The following is a 19,305-nucleotide window of genomic DNA, read 5'->3' as shown; positions in this document are numbered from 1 at the left end:
AAGATCTTGAAGGGCCTTATAGGTTGTGTTATTTCTATGTTTCCATTTTAGTATCTATATCAATATGCTGATTTTTAAAAACCTGTCTATATACCCCTACTACACTGGTAGTGTAGTAGGGGTATATAGACTGATGCTAAGGACTGCGTCTTATTTGTAACCCACGTGCCCAGAATAATGATGAGGATATAGCAGTTCCTCAAAGGTTAATACAGGAATGAATGAAAGAACGAACAAAGGAATGACAACAGCAGTGCGACTGTCCAGCGATTAAGTCATCCGGATGGTTGGATGTCAGCAAAGGGGCCTATATCAGGCTGGGCAGAGAGCTAGTCAGGATCTTAAGTAATGGTGAAGTGAGTTTGATAAGCGTCACATCTCAGAAATGAAACCAGAGAGAGAAATGTTGGAACTTTCAAACTGCTTTCTTCGCGGAAAAGTGAAAAAAACACAAATATAAGCACTTTAGAATTTATTAAGGTTTGTAATTTCCAGGTCCCAATGACCAGTAAGGGAAACGGCCTGGCCGATTAGTACGTTACACCCGGACAGTAAAGACACATGAACAGACCGTTGGGTGCATTCTGTAGCCGGGCCGGTAAACAGGCGACACCAAAGCGCAGAGTAGGCGCTGGTACTTTTCAAGCGTGGAAAGCAGGCTGTGTTTGTGCGACTACGCGGCTGCCACGAGCGCTGGGCGACCCGGTATTTGGATTCGAAGAAGCCCTGTGACCGCGGCGCTGAGAGGGCGGAATGCGGAACGCAGGCACCCGGGATCCCGCCGGACGCAGTTTCCAGCCGCACCGTTGAGCTCCCGACCGGCGGTGGAGCGTCTCCCTCCGCGGAGGGGCAGCCTGGCCGTGGGCTATCGAACTCGCCTTCCGGAAAAAAGGGCTGGGGCCTGCTGTTCCTCCTTCATTAACATGCCCTCCAGCAGGACCACCCCAAGCTTCCAGCTTCTCTCCTCAGTGGACGATTAGCGGGCGCAGCGGCCTCCGGAGGCAAGCCTCTTCTGCCTCCCAACCACAGTCTCTGGCCCCTTGAGGACAGCCGCCTGCCGCAGACTTTTCTCAGGGCACTAGGCGGACGCGGGGGAAAGCCCTGAGTCCCACCACTACTTCCTGGAGACGCCGACGAAAGCAGGTCATCCTTCGGGCCACCCACCCCTTCTCCAATTGGTTAACTGCTCTCCTTATGCGCTCCCCTAGCTGGTGATTGGTTCAGAGACACCGTCTGTCACCTGCTTCCCTGCGGGAATCTAGGTCGCTAAGGGAAGCGTTACTTGAGGCTCGGTTGGAAAGAGGTTGGTTGGGCCCCTGAGCCCAGTTTAGTTGTAGTGAGGACCATCCCCCGGCGCGAGCTTCCGTCGCAACGGCCAGGAAGGGAACCAGTAGCGGGACGGAGGGTGGGAGTGGCAAAAAAGTGAAGGTTTAGAAGTAAACTGGAGACACCTGACCCTGGCAGCGCCTGAGTGGGACTGGGATAGGGAGGAGAAAGGCCTTTGAGAGAGGAGGCGTAATCCCAGGAGCAGTGGCCTAAGTTTGTTGTTGGGAGAAAAGGGCCTAGCGTGAGATTTTTATGACCTAATTGTATGGGGAGCTAATTTTCTAGGTGAGCGTCTAACAAAATCCATTGGAGAATTTACTTTGTCTTTGCAGCAGAGTTGGGAGACTGCCAGCCGTTCCCGGCCTTCAGAAAGACAATTTATTGAATAATTCAACTGTCTTTTATTGCTTCAGATGGGCAGCTCTCAAAAAAGGCACAAACAGTTGAAGGATGGATACCATTGCATATATTAAAAGCATGTTGAAAGGAAAATAAGGTATTCACTTTGATTTAATTATGGTTAGTTAAATAAGAATAAGAAAATTACCTTTGAGGAGAAGCTCTTAAGTTTTGAATGATATTAGGGTAACTTGATTTTATGGTATGTTTCAACTTTTTAAAGTATTTATTACAAAAGTCATATTACTGCTGTACCTACCAAATATGCTCATCGTTAATTATGGTCCTGATAATTCTGAAAATGGAAAGATATCTTGAATTTTTAGTAGTATTAATTTGCATTTGAGTGGAGAGTGCTACTAGATAATTCGTTCAAAATGACATAATAACCACTATGGAAAAAAATGCTTGAATTTGTAATGTTAGAATGAACGTAAAATTGGATAGTTGCTAGTTGCTTACTTCTGCAGCAGTTGCGAACTGTAGGCTAATTTCACTTTATATTTAAAGCAGCTTGCTTATTTAACACCTGGTGTATTTTGAGAGGCAGAGTTGCAACTGTTGCTTCACTGGCAGCCTAGCCATTTGCGCCTCCAACCTCTATTGAGTCAGGTGCTATAGTACTCATATCCCTAGTGACATGCCTGAAATTGTCGAGGAATAGTTTATTTCAATTGCAGAACACCCACATTATAGCTTTTTTTTTTTTTTTTTTTTTTTTTGAGACAGAGTCTCACTTTGTTGCCCAGGCTAGAGTGAGTGCCGTGGCATCAGCTTAGCTCACAGCAACCTCAGACTCCTCGGCTTAAGCGATCCTACTGCCTCAGCCTCCCTAGTAGCTGGGACTACAGGCATGCGCCACTATGCCTGGCTAATTTTTCTATATATATTTTTAGTTGTCCGTATAATTTCTTTCTATTTTTAGTAGAGACGGGGTCTCGCTCTTGCTCAGGCTGGTCTCGAACTCCTGACCTTGAGCAATCCACCCGCCTCGGCCTCCCAGAGTGCTAGGATTACAGGCGTGAGCCACCGCGCCCGGCCAACACATTATAGCTTTTAACAACAGACCTGGCCCTACCCTGGAAAATTCTAACCCGGGATTGGGGACAAGATCTGGGCATCTGGAATTTTAAGAATATCCTCAAGCGAATTTGTTAACCATTGCTTTAGTAAGTCACTAAATAGGTGTATTTAAGAAATTCCACAATATTTATGAGACAAACCATTTTCTCCCTTGATTTCCTTATAGTTTAATAATAGGCATCTCAGGAATGACATTTAAGTATAATCCAAAAATAGCCTTTGCTTAGGCAAGGTCGGGAAGTTTCCCTGGCACTCTGAAACCCATGGATGAGGCTTAATACGGGGAGACAAAGTGCTCCGATGCATTTTCACAATCCTCAAGAGCCATGCACGGTATATTGTTTCCTGTTGGGTTTCAAAGTCTTCCTGGTAGGCTTTAAGGAGGGATCAACTCCAAGTCCATTCAGTAGATATAGTAGGCTGAATTATTTTCACCTCAAAGAGCAATGTGGGGTAATATCCTTTTTTGGAAAGAATACCATGCTGGAAAAAATGTAAATTATACCTTCCCAATAGCCCTTTGCTTATTAAGTAAAGAACATGCGTAATTCAAGCCTAAAATTTACATGAACATAAATGAGGACTTTTAAACCAACTTTACCAGAGAGTCAAAGAGGTAAAAAATGAGATAGTCACTTTGGTATTTAGGTATGAGAAATATGTGATGAACCCAAATCCAGTCTGCTTTAAGTGATAGCTTTAGGCAAAGAAGTAGGTCCAATTGTGTTCTATCTCCTAAAAGTTGTTTTTCATTTTATATGTAAGTTTCTCGCTGCAAGATTTTGAAAATAAAGTATTTGAGTAGGGGACAAAATTTAAAAATAAAAAACCTATAAGTTAAGATTATAAGAGCCAGGTGTTGTGGTGTGTGCCTATAGCCCCAGCTACCCAGGAGGCTGAGGCAGGATGATCCACCTGAGCCCACAAGTTTGAGAACTGCCTGGGCAACATAGTGAGACCCTGTCTCTTTCAAAAACAAACAAACAAAAAAACAAAGCCATATGTAGTCCATGACTTAACACATTGGATTTTGTGTATGTTGTTTGAACAGAAAGCCAGGAATCTCAGTATGAATCAGTCTAGAGCTAGACCAGTTGGTGGTGGTGAAGAAACTCAAGACTACAATCATCGTGAAAATGAGAGAAGATGGCAGCAAGAGCGTCTCCACAGAGAAGAAGCTTTTTATCAGTTTATTAATGAACTCAATGATGAAGATTATCGGCTAATGAGAGACCATAATCTTTTAGGCACCCCTGGTAAGAGATGGGTTTTTCATCATTAGATGGACAGATTTCAAAACAAGGAGAATTAGATTTTTTTTCCTTCTTCCATCTCCCAAAATATAGTGTATTGTGTCTGTGAGTTTAAGAACTTTTTAATATAACAAAGTAGAAAATAACTGGCTCCTTTGTGTTATAAGTAGATGAGAATATTAGACATGGAGTACTGTTACACAGATGCCAGACTAATAGGTTAATGTACATCAGAGCGTTAAATATTCTTATATATAGTCCTATTTCTCTTAAATAATATTTGTATAAATAAAATATGATTTTAAACCCAATTCTAACTCATTTGGAGTGTTATAATTTATTCAGCTGAATTAATAACCCCCCAAAGTCCAAAGTGCTCCATAAAGTTTTTACAAATTCATTTTACAAATGAAGTAGCAGAAATTTGTATGTTATATATTGTATGTTTATATATTGATGACCTATATAATGATGTATTGGGGTAAAATTCAAGTAAAGAGTTGAAGTTTTCTTTATAAATACTTCCTCCTTAATTTCTTTTTAACTGACAAAAATCTACAGAATTATAGTTTATAGGTTCCTAAGTGTATCAACTGAAAGTACTTTACCAATTATTCAAATTAAATTTTAATAAATTTTAGTAAAACAATAAATGAAGCACAACCAGACTGATGTACATTTGTGGCAGTTGGATATTTTTAACTCTTTGATTTACAGAACATATGAAAATAAGACATTGTCTTCTACAGGTTGCTAAAGATTAGTCATCTTTTGTGAGTTCTCATAAAACTTGACAATTTAAAATTCTTAAATGAGCAATTTTTCATTGTTTTAGGAGAAATAACATCAGAAGAATTACAACAGCGGTTAGCTGGGGTCAAGGAACAACTAGCGTCTCAGCCTGACTCAGGAAGTGAAACAAATAACAGAGGTACTGTGAACTCCATTCCATAAGGAACAGGCTTGATTGGAGCAATTATAGAAATGAAATTACTGGATCTTGTACAGTATGTTTTTAATGTTTTCCAGTTTTAATGTGATATTCATTCAGATAATATTTGTGTGAGTACTATATGCAAAGCTGGATGGTTAGGCATTACAGGACAGAGGAGTGAATACAAAGATGTCTTACACAGATTGCCTTCAGGGACCTTATGTATATGAAACAGTATACAATTCAGTTAATTCCTAGCATAGTTCTTTTTAATCTTAGAATATATGTACTTCTTCCTTGTAAAGGAAGTGATGTAACTCAGTGATGTAACACAGTGATGTACACAGTGATGTAACTCAGCTTCTAAAAATTTATATTCATGCCAGGTGCAGTGGTACATGCCTATAATCCCAGCTACTTGGAAGGCTGAGGTGGGAGGATTCCTTGAGCCCAGCAGTTTGAGGCTTCAGTGAGCTATGATTGTGCCATTGCATTCCAGCCTAGGCAACAGAGCAAGACACTGTCTCTTTAAAAAAAAAAAAAAAATTGGCAGAAAAAATAAGAAGTGAACTAGTAAAAAAAAAAATTTTTTTTATATAAGACTGAGAGTCAGGAGGAAACCTGTTTTTGTTTGTTGGTCTGTTTGTCATTTTATTGAGCAAACACTAATCCATAATATAAAAAGTTCTTATAAAAAACAAAGTACTTGTAAAAAAATTTCAAACTAAATAGAAAGATAAAAGGGTTAAAAGTAAAAGCCAACATTCATGTCCCTCTTACCAGTTCTTCCCTCCCCAGAGCTATTTATTAGTAGGAGTTTCACATATTATTTCAAAGTCATTGTATTTGTTACAGCAAAGTCTGTATAAAAACCCCAAAATGCAATGGCTCAACAAGATAGAAGTTTCTTTCTTTCTCATGTTAATAGACCAGGAAAGGAAATCCTCCTGGGACCCACCCAGCTAGCAAAATGGTGCTACAACTGTGCTGTCCAGTGCAGTAGCTACTAGCCACATGTGACTGTTTACATTTAAATTAATTAAAATTAAATAAAATTTAAAATTTAGTTCCTCATTCATACTAGCCACATTCAGGTGCTCAATAGTCACATGTTGCTAGTGGCTTCTGTATTGGACAGCACAAATACAGAACATTTCCATTATTGCAGAAAGTTTAATGGGACACCACTGCTCCAGGGTATCATTGCCATTATCAAGCTACGTCACAACCACATCTAGGTTTTAGCTGTCAGAAAGGAGGTCCAGGCACCAACCTGAAAACAAGATGTATCACTTCTTTTCCCATACCATTTATGAGAACTTAGTCACATAGCCACACCCAACTGCCAGGCTGTCCATTTACTATGCTTTCACAATGGAAGAAGAGTAGGATAGATTTAAGTATATAATTAGCAAACTCTTTCACACACACCATGATCACCACATTCTAGTTAATCAGTGAAGGAAGTAGCATTTAGAATGATGTTTACCTGCCCTTTACTCATATCTTCTTCCAAACTAAAATGGAAATTGAATATTAACACATTTTATTCTTTGTGTTCTGATTTATAAGTTGTACTATATTGATACAGCTGCTAATACTGGTCTTTTGAGTATGTTTTAATGGAAAATGTAGTCATCAAATGTAAAATAGCTCATTATCTTTAGCATATAGCCATGGTTGCTGTTTATTTTCTCAGCACCAGCAGCTGATTAACAACTTTAACTTGAACGTTTAAAAAAATTTTTTATAAGAGAGATTGCATAATGAAATGAAACCAAAGCAATCTCATTGAATAGCTATTTTTGAGTAGATCAAACTTTAAAGTTGAAGTCTGTATAGTTAATGTGCTAATGCTTTTCACTGAGTTTTTACACTTTGTATACTCCGCTGTATATAAATGGAAAATTTGAGCTTGGCATGGTGGCAGTATCATAGTCAAAGACGTTTATCTGGGACACATCTATTTCTAAATTGATTCATTGAACAATATCAATTGAGAGTCTGATTTGTAGCAGATACTGTTGTAAAGGCTGGGGACTTAACAGTGACTAAAACAGTACAAAAATCTTTTGTCTTCATCGAGCTTGTATTAGAAAATGTATCTTATTGTGTATAACAGCTAACATTTATGGACTACTTCCTATGTGCCAGATATTATGCTAATTGTTTTGTATACAGTGTCTTATCCTCATGGTAACCCTATGAGATTGATACTATACTATCTGTAATTTATTGACAAGGATACAGCCATAGAAAACTTAAGTAATTTGCCTACAGTCTCCCAAATACAGTACATTATATTCAGAATACCAGATTTCTTGATATGTACATTTTTGGCAGCTTCTGAGAAATAGGATACAATTCCCAAGGTTATAAAAATACCTAGTTGCAAAGATGTTGATTGAGTTGGTTTTTCCAGAAAGATTCCACAAATACAGGATGAATTTTACATACAGTTTGCTTCTTTTGTTGATATTACTGTATTGATAAAGCAATTTAAATGTATAATTTTAGTAGTGGATATATTTCTCACTCGGCTTAATATCTTGCCAATAATAGGTACTTAGCAGGAGTAATGATTTCTCTACAGCTTTGCATAAATACTATTTAAAGTTTTACAATTACGTAAGTAGTTTAATTTTTATAATATGCTTCTGGTAGTATATACTTTTAGTTAAGTTCAGTTTTTTGCCATTTTTTCATTAAAATTCACAGATATTCTTTAATTTAGTACAAATGTTTTTCTTACAAGCTTCCAATAAAGACAGAAAGAAAAGGTAGATTTTAGGAGTTGATCTTAAGGTGATTTGATTTGCTTTCCAGACTCAGAAGTCCCTAGAGAAAATTCAAATGAAGATTCTCTGCTAGAATGGTTGAACACCTTTCGGCGCACAGGAAATGCAACTCGAAGTGGACAAAATGGGAATCAAACTTGGAGAGCTGTGAGTCGAACAAACCCAAACAGTGGAGAGTTTCGATTTAGTCTTGAAATCCACATAAATCATGAGAATAGAGGATCTGAAATTCATGGAGAAGATTATACAGGCATTGCACTTTCAGATACTAATAGAGATAACACTAGAAATAGGCAGCAAAGGTCAACTAGTCCTGTGGCTAGGCGAACAAGAAGCCAAACCTCAATGAATTTCAGTGGTAGTAGTGCCAGCATTCCAAGGACTAGGCTTAGTTCAAGGAGGCAGAATTCACGTGAAGGATCTTTCTCAACATTAGGAAGGTTAAGAAATGAAACTGGGGGAGCAGCTGGCATTCCTAGAACTAGTGCTCCACACACTAATTTCAGTAGTCACACAAACCAATCAGGTAGTAGTGAACTCAGGCAAACGGAGGGGCAACGATTTGGAGCAGCCCATGTTTGGGAAAACGGGGCTAGAACTAATGTTACGGTGAGGAATACAAACCAAAGATTAGAGCCAATAAGATTACGATCTACTTTTAGTAGTCGAAGCCGTTCACCAATTCAGAGACAGAGTGGCACTGTGTATCATAATTCCCAAAGGGAAAGTAGACCTTTACAGCAAACTATTAGAAGATCTTTTAGGAGGAGAGGTATAACTCATGTCTTTTTAGAGCAAGATAGAGAACGCAGAGGTACTGCATATACCCCATTCTCTAATTCAAGACTTGTGTCAAGAATAACAGTAGAAGAAGGAGAAGAACCCAGCAGATCCTCAACTGCTGTACAACGACATCCAACAATCACTCTGGACCTTCAAGTGAGAAGGATTCGTCCTGGAGAAAATAGAGATCGGGATAGTATTGCAAATAGAACTCGATCTAGAGTAGGGCTAGAAGAAAATACAGTCACTATTGAAAGCAATAGCGGGGGCTTTCGCCGAACTATTTCTCGTTTAGAGCGTTCAGGTATTCGAACCTATGTTAGTACCATAACAGTTCCTCTTCGTAGGGTTTCTGAGAATGAGCTTGTTGAGCCATCATCAGTGGCTCTTCGGTCAATTTTAAGGCAGATCATGACTGGGTTTGGGGAATTGAGTTCTCTAATGGAGGCTGAATCAGAGTCAGAGATTCAGAGAAATGGTCAGCATTTACCAGAGATGTACTCAGAACTGAGTAACTTAGGTACAGTTAACAACCACAGTCAGCACAGTGAAGGTTCCTCTCGAGACAGGCAGGCCCAAGAAGACAGCACTGAAATGCATGGTGAAAATGAAAACACTCAGCCTCATACCCAAAACAGTGACCACAGAGGTGGCAGGCAGTTGCGAAATTCAGACAATTTAGTTGAAACTGGAACACTACCTATTCTTCGCCTTGCTCACTTTTTTTTACTAAATGAAGGTGAGGATGATGATCAAATACGTGGTTTAACCAAAGAGCAGATTGACAATCTTTCCACCCGCAACTATGAGCACAACAGTATCGATAGTGAACTAGGTAAAATCTGTAGTGTTTGTATCAGTGACTATGTAACTGGAAACAAGCTCAGGCAATTACCTTGCACACATGAATTTCACATTCATTGTATTGACCGATGGCTCTCAGAGAATTGCACTTGTCCAATCTGTCGGCAGCCTGTTTTAGGGTCCAGTATAGCAAATAATGGGTAAAGTGATGGGATCTATTCAAATGCTGTATTTTAGTAGAGCTGAGTATTCAAGAATAGTTTTGCTGAGTTATTTGTGATGAGCTAACGAGGATGAAAAATAACAGATTATAGTTTGAACTATTTTTGTGTGTGCTTTTTTAACTTGTTAAAAAGAGGAAATTTATATAAAATTTAAAATGCAAATGTTAAAGTATCCAAAAGTACAGAATAGTTAATATTGCTAGAACCAAATAATTGTTTTTATTTTGGTAATTTTGTCATGTTAAGCCCTTTGTATCTGTACAATTCAGTAGGTTAAAAGTCAATCTTCTTTTTCTTAATAGTACAGCAGACTTGGACTTTCAAGTTTCATAGGCTTAGTACTATGTCTAGACATTGGTATCTGTGCTTTCATTAACTTTTTATTCTAAGGACAATATCTTTTCATGAAAGTATTTGGCTGAGTGTTCGCTAAATACATTTAAGTTATTTGAAATGTTAAATTCAATATGCAGCATACCATGTGTATATGTATATAGGTATATAATTTTAAGGTTAAAATATTCAGTCTAAAAACTGTAAGTTTGGTTCTAATTTAAGCTTTTGAGATAATACTGCATATGGCATAATGTTTAATATTGGCAAGATCATCTCTGAGAGAAAGTGGATTAAGAAATAATTTAAAAATAGAGATAGTTTACGGAAGCGTCTCTGACAATCTGACTTATTATACAGCAAGCAATATATGATACTAAAGTATTTATTTAGAAATGGAAAATTTAGAACTTATAGGTTATTTAACTTCAGTTCTGCCTTTTTGTAATGTTTTTGAAAGTGCAAACAATTCTTTGGGTTATTAAGTAAGGTATACAATACGCATGGTTTCTCAAATTTAGTTTTAACATCTAAAAAAATATCTAAAATCAAATGTATAGATAATAAGTTTACTTGGAGGCCAAAAAACTTCAATTAAAACAAAAAACCTTTAAGAGAATGTAGAATTTATATAAACACAAAATATGCATTGAAGATCTATTTCTACCAATAAATATTAAAACAAAGACTGTATGTGAACTATTTTTTTCTATTGCTCCACTGTGCTTTATTCGCTTTCAAAGTATTTATTTTGTACTAGGTGCCAGGTAGTGTTACAGGTGTTGAGGATTCCCCAGATGGCAAACAGGCAAAAGTTTCTATCTTCATGGAAAAGCCGTATTTGCTCTTAGAAATTGAAAATCAATTGATAAAATCAATGATTATTCTTACCTTCATAATTGTTTATGAATATATGACACAGTTTTCTTGCGATACTGCTTAGTCAAAATCATAAGAACAATACATCAAGGCCAGATTCTGTGTGATTTAGAAATATCTCCACATTTACTTTTACTTTTTCATGTGATTATGTTCAATTCATTAGGTTAGATGCATGCCCAGGAATGTTAGAGGGCATGTGTTTAATAATACCTGGAGTGAACAGTTTTTGTAAAAGTTGTGACTTTGGAGTAAATGATTTATGTAGGTCAGTTACAGGACATAAGACTGGGAAGGTTGATTTGGACCTGATTTGAAGGCTTTACATAGCAGACTAAGGAATTTTTATTTTATATGCCAGACATTAGATGTCCTGTGATAATTTTAGCGGCACATGGTTAAGATTGTTTTTAATGTTTCAGGAAGATTAGTACAGTATACAGAATACAGGGGAATGGAGAGAGGGAAGCAAAGAAACCATAAAGGAACTATCGTGATAAAAACCATCATTTTTATTATCAGTTATCATCATCATTACTATATAACCTAGAGTGATGGTAATGAATGAGAAGGGTATAAAAACATTGTTTTTTAAAAAAGAAGACATTATTTGGTCTCTTGTTCAGTATAAAGAGGTGGAAGAGAATCATATGTGGATGAAGAGACAGTCACCTGAGTGGAGGAGAGAGAGCTGACCCCAATGACCACTGTAAGGAATGCCCATTTAGACATCTGAAACATATCCTAAATCATACGTCTCACACGCTTAGTTCAGTGTTATCATTTGTCCCCAGTATGAGGAGAGGCTAAATCCAGCATTTATTTCTTATATGGATTATTCCTCAGGAAGTTCTACCTCCTCTGGCCTGATTGGTTAGGAAGATTAGGAGGAGAATAAAGAGGGAAATGAAAAAAAGTAGGGATACAGAAAAAAGCACATTAAATCTTTGTTTGACTTAGTCCTTTGCAAGACATAATACTGCTACCAGCATGGGAAGAAATCCCAAATAGGTGTTTGAAACAGAACTAAGTTGTGTACTGTATGGAAAATTCCCTGAAAGTAGCAGTACAGCTTAATAAATTTTGTAAATTGATATCCCAGTTGAGAACAAAGGGTTTTCTTTAATATTTTTATTCATGTACCAATAAACAAGGCAGATGACAAATACAAAGGCTCATTAACCTATTTATAGCTCTATTTAGTAATGATTGTACATTTTGTGGTTCCAACATAGAAAGGAACAAATAGTTAGAAATTCATTTGAATATTATGTTCTGTGTCAGGTCTGTAGAGCTTGTTCTTTATGGTGTGGCTGTCTGGCAAGCATCTATTTCTAGATTGCCAGCTTTCAGCTGCTCTCCCACAGTTACATCCTCTTACTCTATTTTCTTGTTGCCCAGATTTTCTAATTTCAACTAGCACTGTTGTGACCCTAGCTTATCACTGTTAGGTCGTTTTCCTTTCAGTATTTAACATGAATTCATATTTAAATTTCTCAAGATCTCCTTGAAGTATATTTGCCACTTAACATAGTAATTGGCAGAGATTAGTCACTTCACACAGCCATTTGCCTCCAATGCTGATGCCTTTCCCTGCATGTTGGAGAAGCAGAAGTGCCTTGGGAAGTTTTCAGTCTAATTCCTCCTAAAAATATTTTTATAATTTTATTTATTTTTTTATTTTTATTTATTTATTTTTTTTGAGACAGAGTCTCACTTTGTTGCCCAGGCTAGAGTGAGTGCCGTGGCGTCAGCCTAGCTCACAGCAACCTCAAACTCCTGAGCTCAAGGGATCCTCCTGTCTCAGCCTCCCGAGTAGTTGGGACTACAGGCATGCACCACCATGCCTGGCTAATTTTTTCTATATATATTTTTAGCTGTCCATATAATTTCTTTCTATTTTTAGTAGAGATGGGGTCTCGCTCTTGCTCAGGCTGGTCTCGAACTCCTGAGCTCAAACAATCCGCCCACCTCGGCCTCCCAGAGTGCTAGGATTACAGGCGTGACCCACCGCGCCCGGCCTATTTTTATAATTTTATAGCTTTTTTGTATCATGTGTTTATGATTACCCTAATTTCCATATGCAAATATATCCTTCTGTCTCCTAAATGGAGAAGAAAGAAGGGCTCCTCCTGAAAGATATAAAACAGAAAGCTGTACTTACAAAGATGAATCCAGAAAAGAGATGAATGAGGCATCTGAAGATGCTGCATTAAGGAACAGAGTTAATAAACTGAGTATGGGACATTTTCATGCATATTACTCCCAGAAAAGAACATCTAATGAACTTCTAATCTTCTTGCATATCTCCATTTGAATAATCTCTGGCTAGGGGAGAAAGAAACTAGAAACAGCACTCCATATGGAGGGGTGGTAGTTATTCCCTTTGCAGTGACAGGAGGCTCACTTGGGGTCTCTCCATCAGCCTTGTCTAACCCTGGAAATCAGAGAGCTGGGGTATCTGTGTTGGAAGATATCTCAGGAAGCCATATCCACCTATCATTGCGAACATCATGATGATGGCCATCAGAAGCAATTGCTTCCCCAGGCTAGAGACAGATTGTGAGTTATTTTCAGTGGATATGAGTGTGTTAGTTCCCGAGTATATTTGCCTTTGTGATAATTGGGGATCCATAATTACTGTAAGCAAGTTTTGTTTTGAGTATTAAATCTGTGAAGACTCCGAGTTGGCCCCTATATTTTTCTATTCTTTCTTTGTGTTAAAATAACATCATCATATTTCTTCCAGAAAATAACACTTTTATTGTATTTTCCCTCTACTGTATTTATGTCTCATTTGAAGATGGAGTAACCTCTTGGCTGCCCAGTACATATACACTGCTCCTTCTCACATATTTAATTGTAAAAGTGCTCCTACCTAACCCTAATTCAGCTGTCTTCTATGTAATTCCAAACATATTCACACTCTCCCCTGTGGGAAACAATCTAAAATCATATCTAGCTTCTGTATTATGAAGTGACACAATTTAGCCCCTCTGAGTTCAGGTTTTCTGTGTAGTGTCCTTCTCTCCATTGTCTTGGATTTGATCAGGTTTAACTGTGACTCCTCACCATCCTGCAGCTTATGGGATAAATGATAAAAGTAGCTTCTCCTATCGACCTGATACAGTGAAGCAGAATAAAAATCAAACCAAAAGTGGGGAAAGAAGTGCCATACATTGATTACTGGTACAGAATATATGCCATATCTTGCTGAGTAAGCTTAGTGGGATGGGTAATAAAAACAGTCTCATAAGCATTCTCTTTGTTGACTCACTTATCTGGAGGTAGAGTACATTGTCTGGTCAGCCAAATGCGGCTGGCTCTGATCCTGAGTAAGGGCCACCTTCAGAAAGGCACTGAGGGAGGATTTCCCTGTTGGTGCAGGTGGTGTAATGGTGGGCAGGGGGTTGAGGGGATGCTGGTGAATGGCTTTGATCTTGGCACTTCCATGTTAGGGCTTGGTTCAGGGACTGCCATAATGTTGAACAGTCATAGGTCTCTATACAACAGGGTAGGGACTTTTTTGACAATATAAGTTCTTTAAAACTATGACTAGCTCCTCAACAACTTAATTTGGGGTCTTGTAGCCAATGCCAGAAATCTTGTATTGTTATTAATTTGCTAAAAGAATAGCCAGGGTATTACTACACCTTTAGTTTTTTTGTTTCTTTGTGGGTTTGTTTTAGCATTTTTGTCAAGAGGATCTTTCTATGACTCTAACTCTTAGCTAAATAGAGTTTGCTTCTGGAATAGTTAGGAAGATTAAAGAAAAGCTCCCAACTATTCCCAAAGGTGTCACCCTTGTCCTTTCATTGCGTTTCAGACCAGTGCAGTTTACCATAGGAAGGAGGCATCGTCATTTTTGTCTGTAGGGTCAGGGAGAATGACCTTTTCACTCCAACCAGTTGGGATCAAGTCCACTGCAATCATGTTGCTTGGAAGGGATTAATTACATTTTTCTTCCCAGCACTGAATGACTAGGTGTTCCTGATAAATCTCTATGTTAGGGCATCTCCAAGACCATACCCAAATTTGGTGATCCACTAGAAGAACTCAAAGGAATTAGAATATAGTGGTGCTCACAGCTGAGATTTATTACAGGGACAGGCTATAAGCATCATCAGCAAAAGAGAAAGGTGCATGGCATAAAGTCCAGAGGAAACAAACTGTTTTGCAAAAGGGCTGGACCACTTTACATTCCTACCAGCAATGTACTGGACCCAGTGCAAAATAAAACGTGAGGTCTATTGTTTAAAAAACAGTAAATATAAAGCTTTTTTCTTCTGGAGTCGCTCTTACAGAAAACTGAGATGATGTGCTGGTTATTACTATTAGCATTCCTGAGAGGTCTGTCATGGTGTTTTTTTTTAAATTTGTTATTCATGCTATTAATTATTAGCATGAATTTTCCTGCTGTTTCATCTTTATATTGTACAACACCGGAGTCTCTGCTTTCAGTTATTTGGGTATATACCCAGAAATGGAATTGCTGAATCATATGGTAAGTCTATTGTTAATTTTTTGAGAAACAACATGATTGCTTTTACTCACTTTGATTCTTGCCGAACTTCCGTGTTGCATCATGTCCACCAGACTTCGTGCTCACGGGACAAGGCAAACACTATGTCTGCATGGGGCAGCAAGGAACAGCTGACGCTTCCCCGCCCTCCCCATGGCCGGCACTCTAGCGTGCCGCGGACCGAGGACTAGCGAAGCTAACCCGCTGCCCGCTTTGGGGGAGCAAAGCGCCGCGACGCCCGCGACAGCCGAGCGAGCGACGGCGGCCGAGGAGGCTCAATCCTCAGCCCCGTCGAGGCCCTCACCGACGGGTGTGCGCGTGCGAGAGTCTGTGCGTGCGTGTACGTGCGTGCGTGTGTGCGCGCGCCAATAGACTTGGATCAGGAGCTTCTGCGCTGTCCGTGGGTGGTGCCTTGGGCGTGGCCCGGGGCCTGGGGCGTGGCGTCAGGCACCGAGCCCCTGGGCTGGCGCGCGGGTTACTAAGCCGACGGCTATGGGAGAGCCGGCTCGCCAGCTCTTCCTCCCAGTTCCGCGTCGAAGCCGCTGCTACCTCTTCGCTGAGAAACGCGACTGCGCGCGGTCCTCTCACCCTCTGGCCTTTTAACTGCTCAGAGCAGTTAAACGCTCTGGCGTTTCAAACTCAGTATTTCAGATCTGTCGGATTTCCAGAAATGTCTTGATTGCTTGCCGGCTTGCTTGCTTCTCTTTATAAAAAATCTGGTTTTGAAATCTTCTTCTGCAGTGTGTGTATCATGACTCTGACGTGTTTTAGGCCACCTAGGGTAATGAAAATTTGCAATGAGAGCGTCAGTAAATGACTTGAGTTCTTACTCCCGATCAAAGCCTGTGACTGGCGTCCCCATTGCATTTTAGAATAACCCTAAAATCTTTACACCTTCTCCAGCCGCTGCGTGATCTGTCCCACGTGGCCCTGCCTGCAGCCGCCCAGCTCCCTCCCTCCCTCCCCACAGGCGCCAGTCACATGAACCTCGTTCACTTCCTCAGGGACACTTGCAGTTTCCTATGATTGAAAGATTCTCCTCTCTCTGCCAACCTCATTCTAATGCTTTAGACTTCAGCTTAAATGTCCAAAGGCCTTCACTGGTCTTCCAAAATTGTATTGTCCTTTGGTCTTAAAACAATGTATCGTTTAAAAACAAGTATTTTGTGTTTATGTGTTTAATACCTCTGTTTACTAGACTGCAAATTTCATAAGAGCTATTTCTCTTTTGCCTCTTATTGTATTTTCCAAACCTAGCAGGAGCTGGGATTTAAGTGAATATTCTCTATGCTGAATGTCAGGGAGGAAGGAACTTTCCAGAAGTGTGATTATAGATCTTTGATTTTGGAAAGGTGCAAGTTTCATAGTTTGGCATAGAGGAAACAAGTTTAGAATCATGTTTCTAAACTTTTTTGACACTACATTACTTTAAGTAACAACTTTTTTTTAGCATGTACTCTAAAAATATGTATATATATTTGTTTACAAATTATAAAAATGTAATGCATGCTTACATATATTTATGTATTATTATAAAGAACACACCAAATAGAAATGTTGAAGAGCTAAGATGAAAATAACTAAAAATAAAAGTTCTAAAATACTTCCTGCCGCTCACTTTTGAAGACCACTAGGTAGTTAGTAGGAAGAGGACTGTCCTCTACTGGTAGAGGGCCGATAAGGACATTTGCTTTGCATTGCTGCCATCTGGTGAATTCCACGGGTCCACCATTCGTGGCCTGTGTGGGTTGTGTACTTTTAGCATTCACAGTCTACATTATTTTCATCCATAGAAAATGTAAGATGAGACGTTTTTTTCATGCCACACATCTTTAAAAGGTAGACATACTCTGTGCAGTCATACTGGATCAGGAAACATTGAAACATTTGCAAGTGGAAGTGATTCAAAACTGAGTGTCCATCTTTGTAATGTCATGGTCAATACTCTATAAAAGGGAAATAATTAATTAATCTATTACCATGTGTCAAGTCTTCCAAATTTTTGCACATGGAAGACAACTAAATTATATTTTTGTAGTTTTGATAGTGCAAATGGCTTTTTAAGAAGTCAACATTCACATTTTATTTCCTTAGACCAGACACTCCCGGGTATCTGCAGGGAGTATTTTCACAATAATATTAAGATGTTATTTGCCTTTTTCATTGAGTTGACATGTGGTATAAAAGCAATGGGGGTAAAACTGGAGCCTTGGCACAGATCCAGGCAATGATGAAGCAGTAAGTGATGAAGTAATAAAAATTGTTAATTTTAGTAAGTCTTGACCCTTGCATGTCTGCCTTTTTACCATTCTGTGTGATAAAGTGGGAATTATGCATAAAGTAATTCTGGTTGCTTTCAGAAAGATAATTGTCTTTCTCAATAGAGGAAAAGCATTTGTGAGATGTTGGAGCTCTCAGCTGAACTATGTTTTTCAGGAACATTATTTGAAACAGTGATTGACAAACTGGGCTTTTTCAGGCTTGGATATCTGGCAGACATATTGTCACAACTGAAATAAGTGAGCATGCCACTCCAAGAAAAACAAGTCACAGTATCATTGCCACTGATAAAATCTGAGCTTTCAAATAAAAATGACAGTTTTGGAAAGCTTGTATCCACCTCCAAGAACTGAACAGTTTGCCAATACTTAAAGACCTTCTGTTAAGATCAATGGCAATATTAACCAATGTGATTGAGAAAATTCAATGAATCAATACTTTCCAGATTACCAATGATTTATGTTACAAAATTGTCCATGGGTTACAGATCCATGCAAAATGCTAAATAGGCCCATGGATTTTCAGGTAACAGGGTACAAGAAGTTCATTAATAGGTTTCATATTCCTTCCAATTGTTTTCTATTAAATCAGATATTAAAGAGATGTGTAAAAATGTAAAACAATGTCATTCTTCTCACTGTATTATGTTTCATTTTTGAAAGCATACTTAATTTTTATAAAAACATTATGTTAACATGTAATGGCTTTATTAATTTAAAATACATTAAGAAATATTAAAAAATTTTCTCCACGGTTGTAATTTCAAATATTGTTTACATATTAGTAGAAATAACTCCCATAAACAAAAGCTCTTGGGGTTCTACCATACTTTTTAAGAGTATAGAAGTTTCCTGAGACCATAAAGTTTATGAACCAATGACTTTCACTACAACAGTATTGGCAGAAATTGTCAATTATCAAATTTACATTAATTTCATGTTGTTTCAAGTGAGGTACTGTCTCTCTTTTTTCAATAACAAAGCCGATCATATTTTTTCCATCTTTTTAAAAATTGACAAAAAATGTATACACTCATGATGTACAACATGATGTTTTGCAGTATGTATTCCTTGTGGAATGGCTAAATTAAGCTCATTAACATAGGCATCAAGTGAGATATTGTCTTATGGTGTGTTTGCTCCTCGGTAAGGTACATCACATGCTTGTTTTCCCCACTTGGAAAAAAGATGAGTTAACTTATAAGTATGGAGGTCTCTTTTATCCTTCTATGCTGAGTTGCAAGGGTGGAGATCCTTCAGAGGGCAATGAAAGCCCAGCACGTGTAAGGGCGCTGTGTAATTTGTGAGCACGCGGGGGAGGGCGCGGCCCAGCCCTCAACTGTCAGCGCTCAGGGGCATGCTGGGAGGGTTCTCCCCTCATTCCAGGTGAAGACCAGGGACCACGATTTGGTGTTAGGGCTGTCTGTGCTGTGCGGTTCGGGACATTAGCCCCAGAAGATCAGTTTTCTAATCCGAAGTGGTCTCCCCAGCCTGAGACTGGTGAGTAACTTTGTTTCAGTTTGTGTTCCTTTAACCAGGCAGCGGCCCCACAGCAGCTACAGTAACTGAACCTGAGCACATTCTCAACCGCCAGGGCTCACCTGGCCCCTCAGCCCTGGTCAGCCGCTCCTCCTCTTCCACTCCAGGTTCTTGCCCTTGAAATCCTGTCAGACAGGCGCTGAGAGGGT

At 38.9% G+C, this 19,305-nt stretch overlaps 1 protein-coding gene across 2 annotated transcripts; it reads left to right on the top strand.

Annotated features, from left to right (window-relative positions):
* Nucleotides 1-864: 864 nt before the first annotated feature.
* Nucleotides 865-10,623, top strand: RNF6 (ring finger protein 6). Of its 2 annotated transcripts, none has more exons than XM_069467433.1 (5): nucleotides 865-1,143; nucleotides 1,740-1,822; nucleotides 3,860-4,064; nucleotides 4,897-4,992; nucleotides 7,822-10,623. In XM_069467433.1, the coding sequence occupies exons 3-5, from the start codon at nucleotides 3,878-3,880 to the stop codon at nucleotides 9,582-9,584; spliced, it is 2,046 nt and encodes a 681-aa protein (XP_069323534.1). In that variant the 5' UTR covers nucleotides 865-1,143; nucleotides 1,740-1,822; nucleotides 3,860-3,877; the 3' UTR covers nucleotides 9,585-10,623. The 2 variants fall into 2 exon arrangements, with proteins under 2 accessions (XP_069323534.1, XP_069323535.1); XM_069467434.1 differs by lacking the exon at nucleotides 865-1,143 and adding an exon at nucleotides 1,282-1,303.
* The last annotated feature ends 8,682 nt before the right edge of the window (nucleotides 10,624-19,305 follow it).

The sequence above is a fragment of the Eulemur rufifrons genome, chromosome 4 (assembly GCF_041146395.1).
Source record: "Eulemur rufifrons isolate Redbay chromosome 4, OSU_ERuf_1, whole genome shotgun sequence".
Classification (NCBI taxonomy): domain Eukaryota; kingdom Metazoa; phylum Chordata; class Mammalia; order Primates; family Lemuridae; genus Eulemur; species Eulemur rufifrons.
Note: the sequence above shows the minus strand (reverse complement) of the source record. Positions and strands in the feature narration are given on the sequence as shown.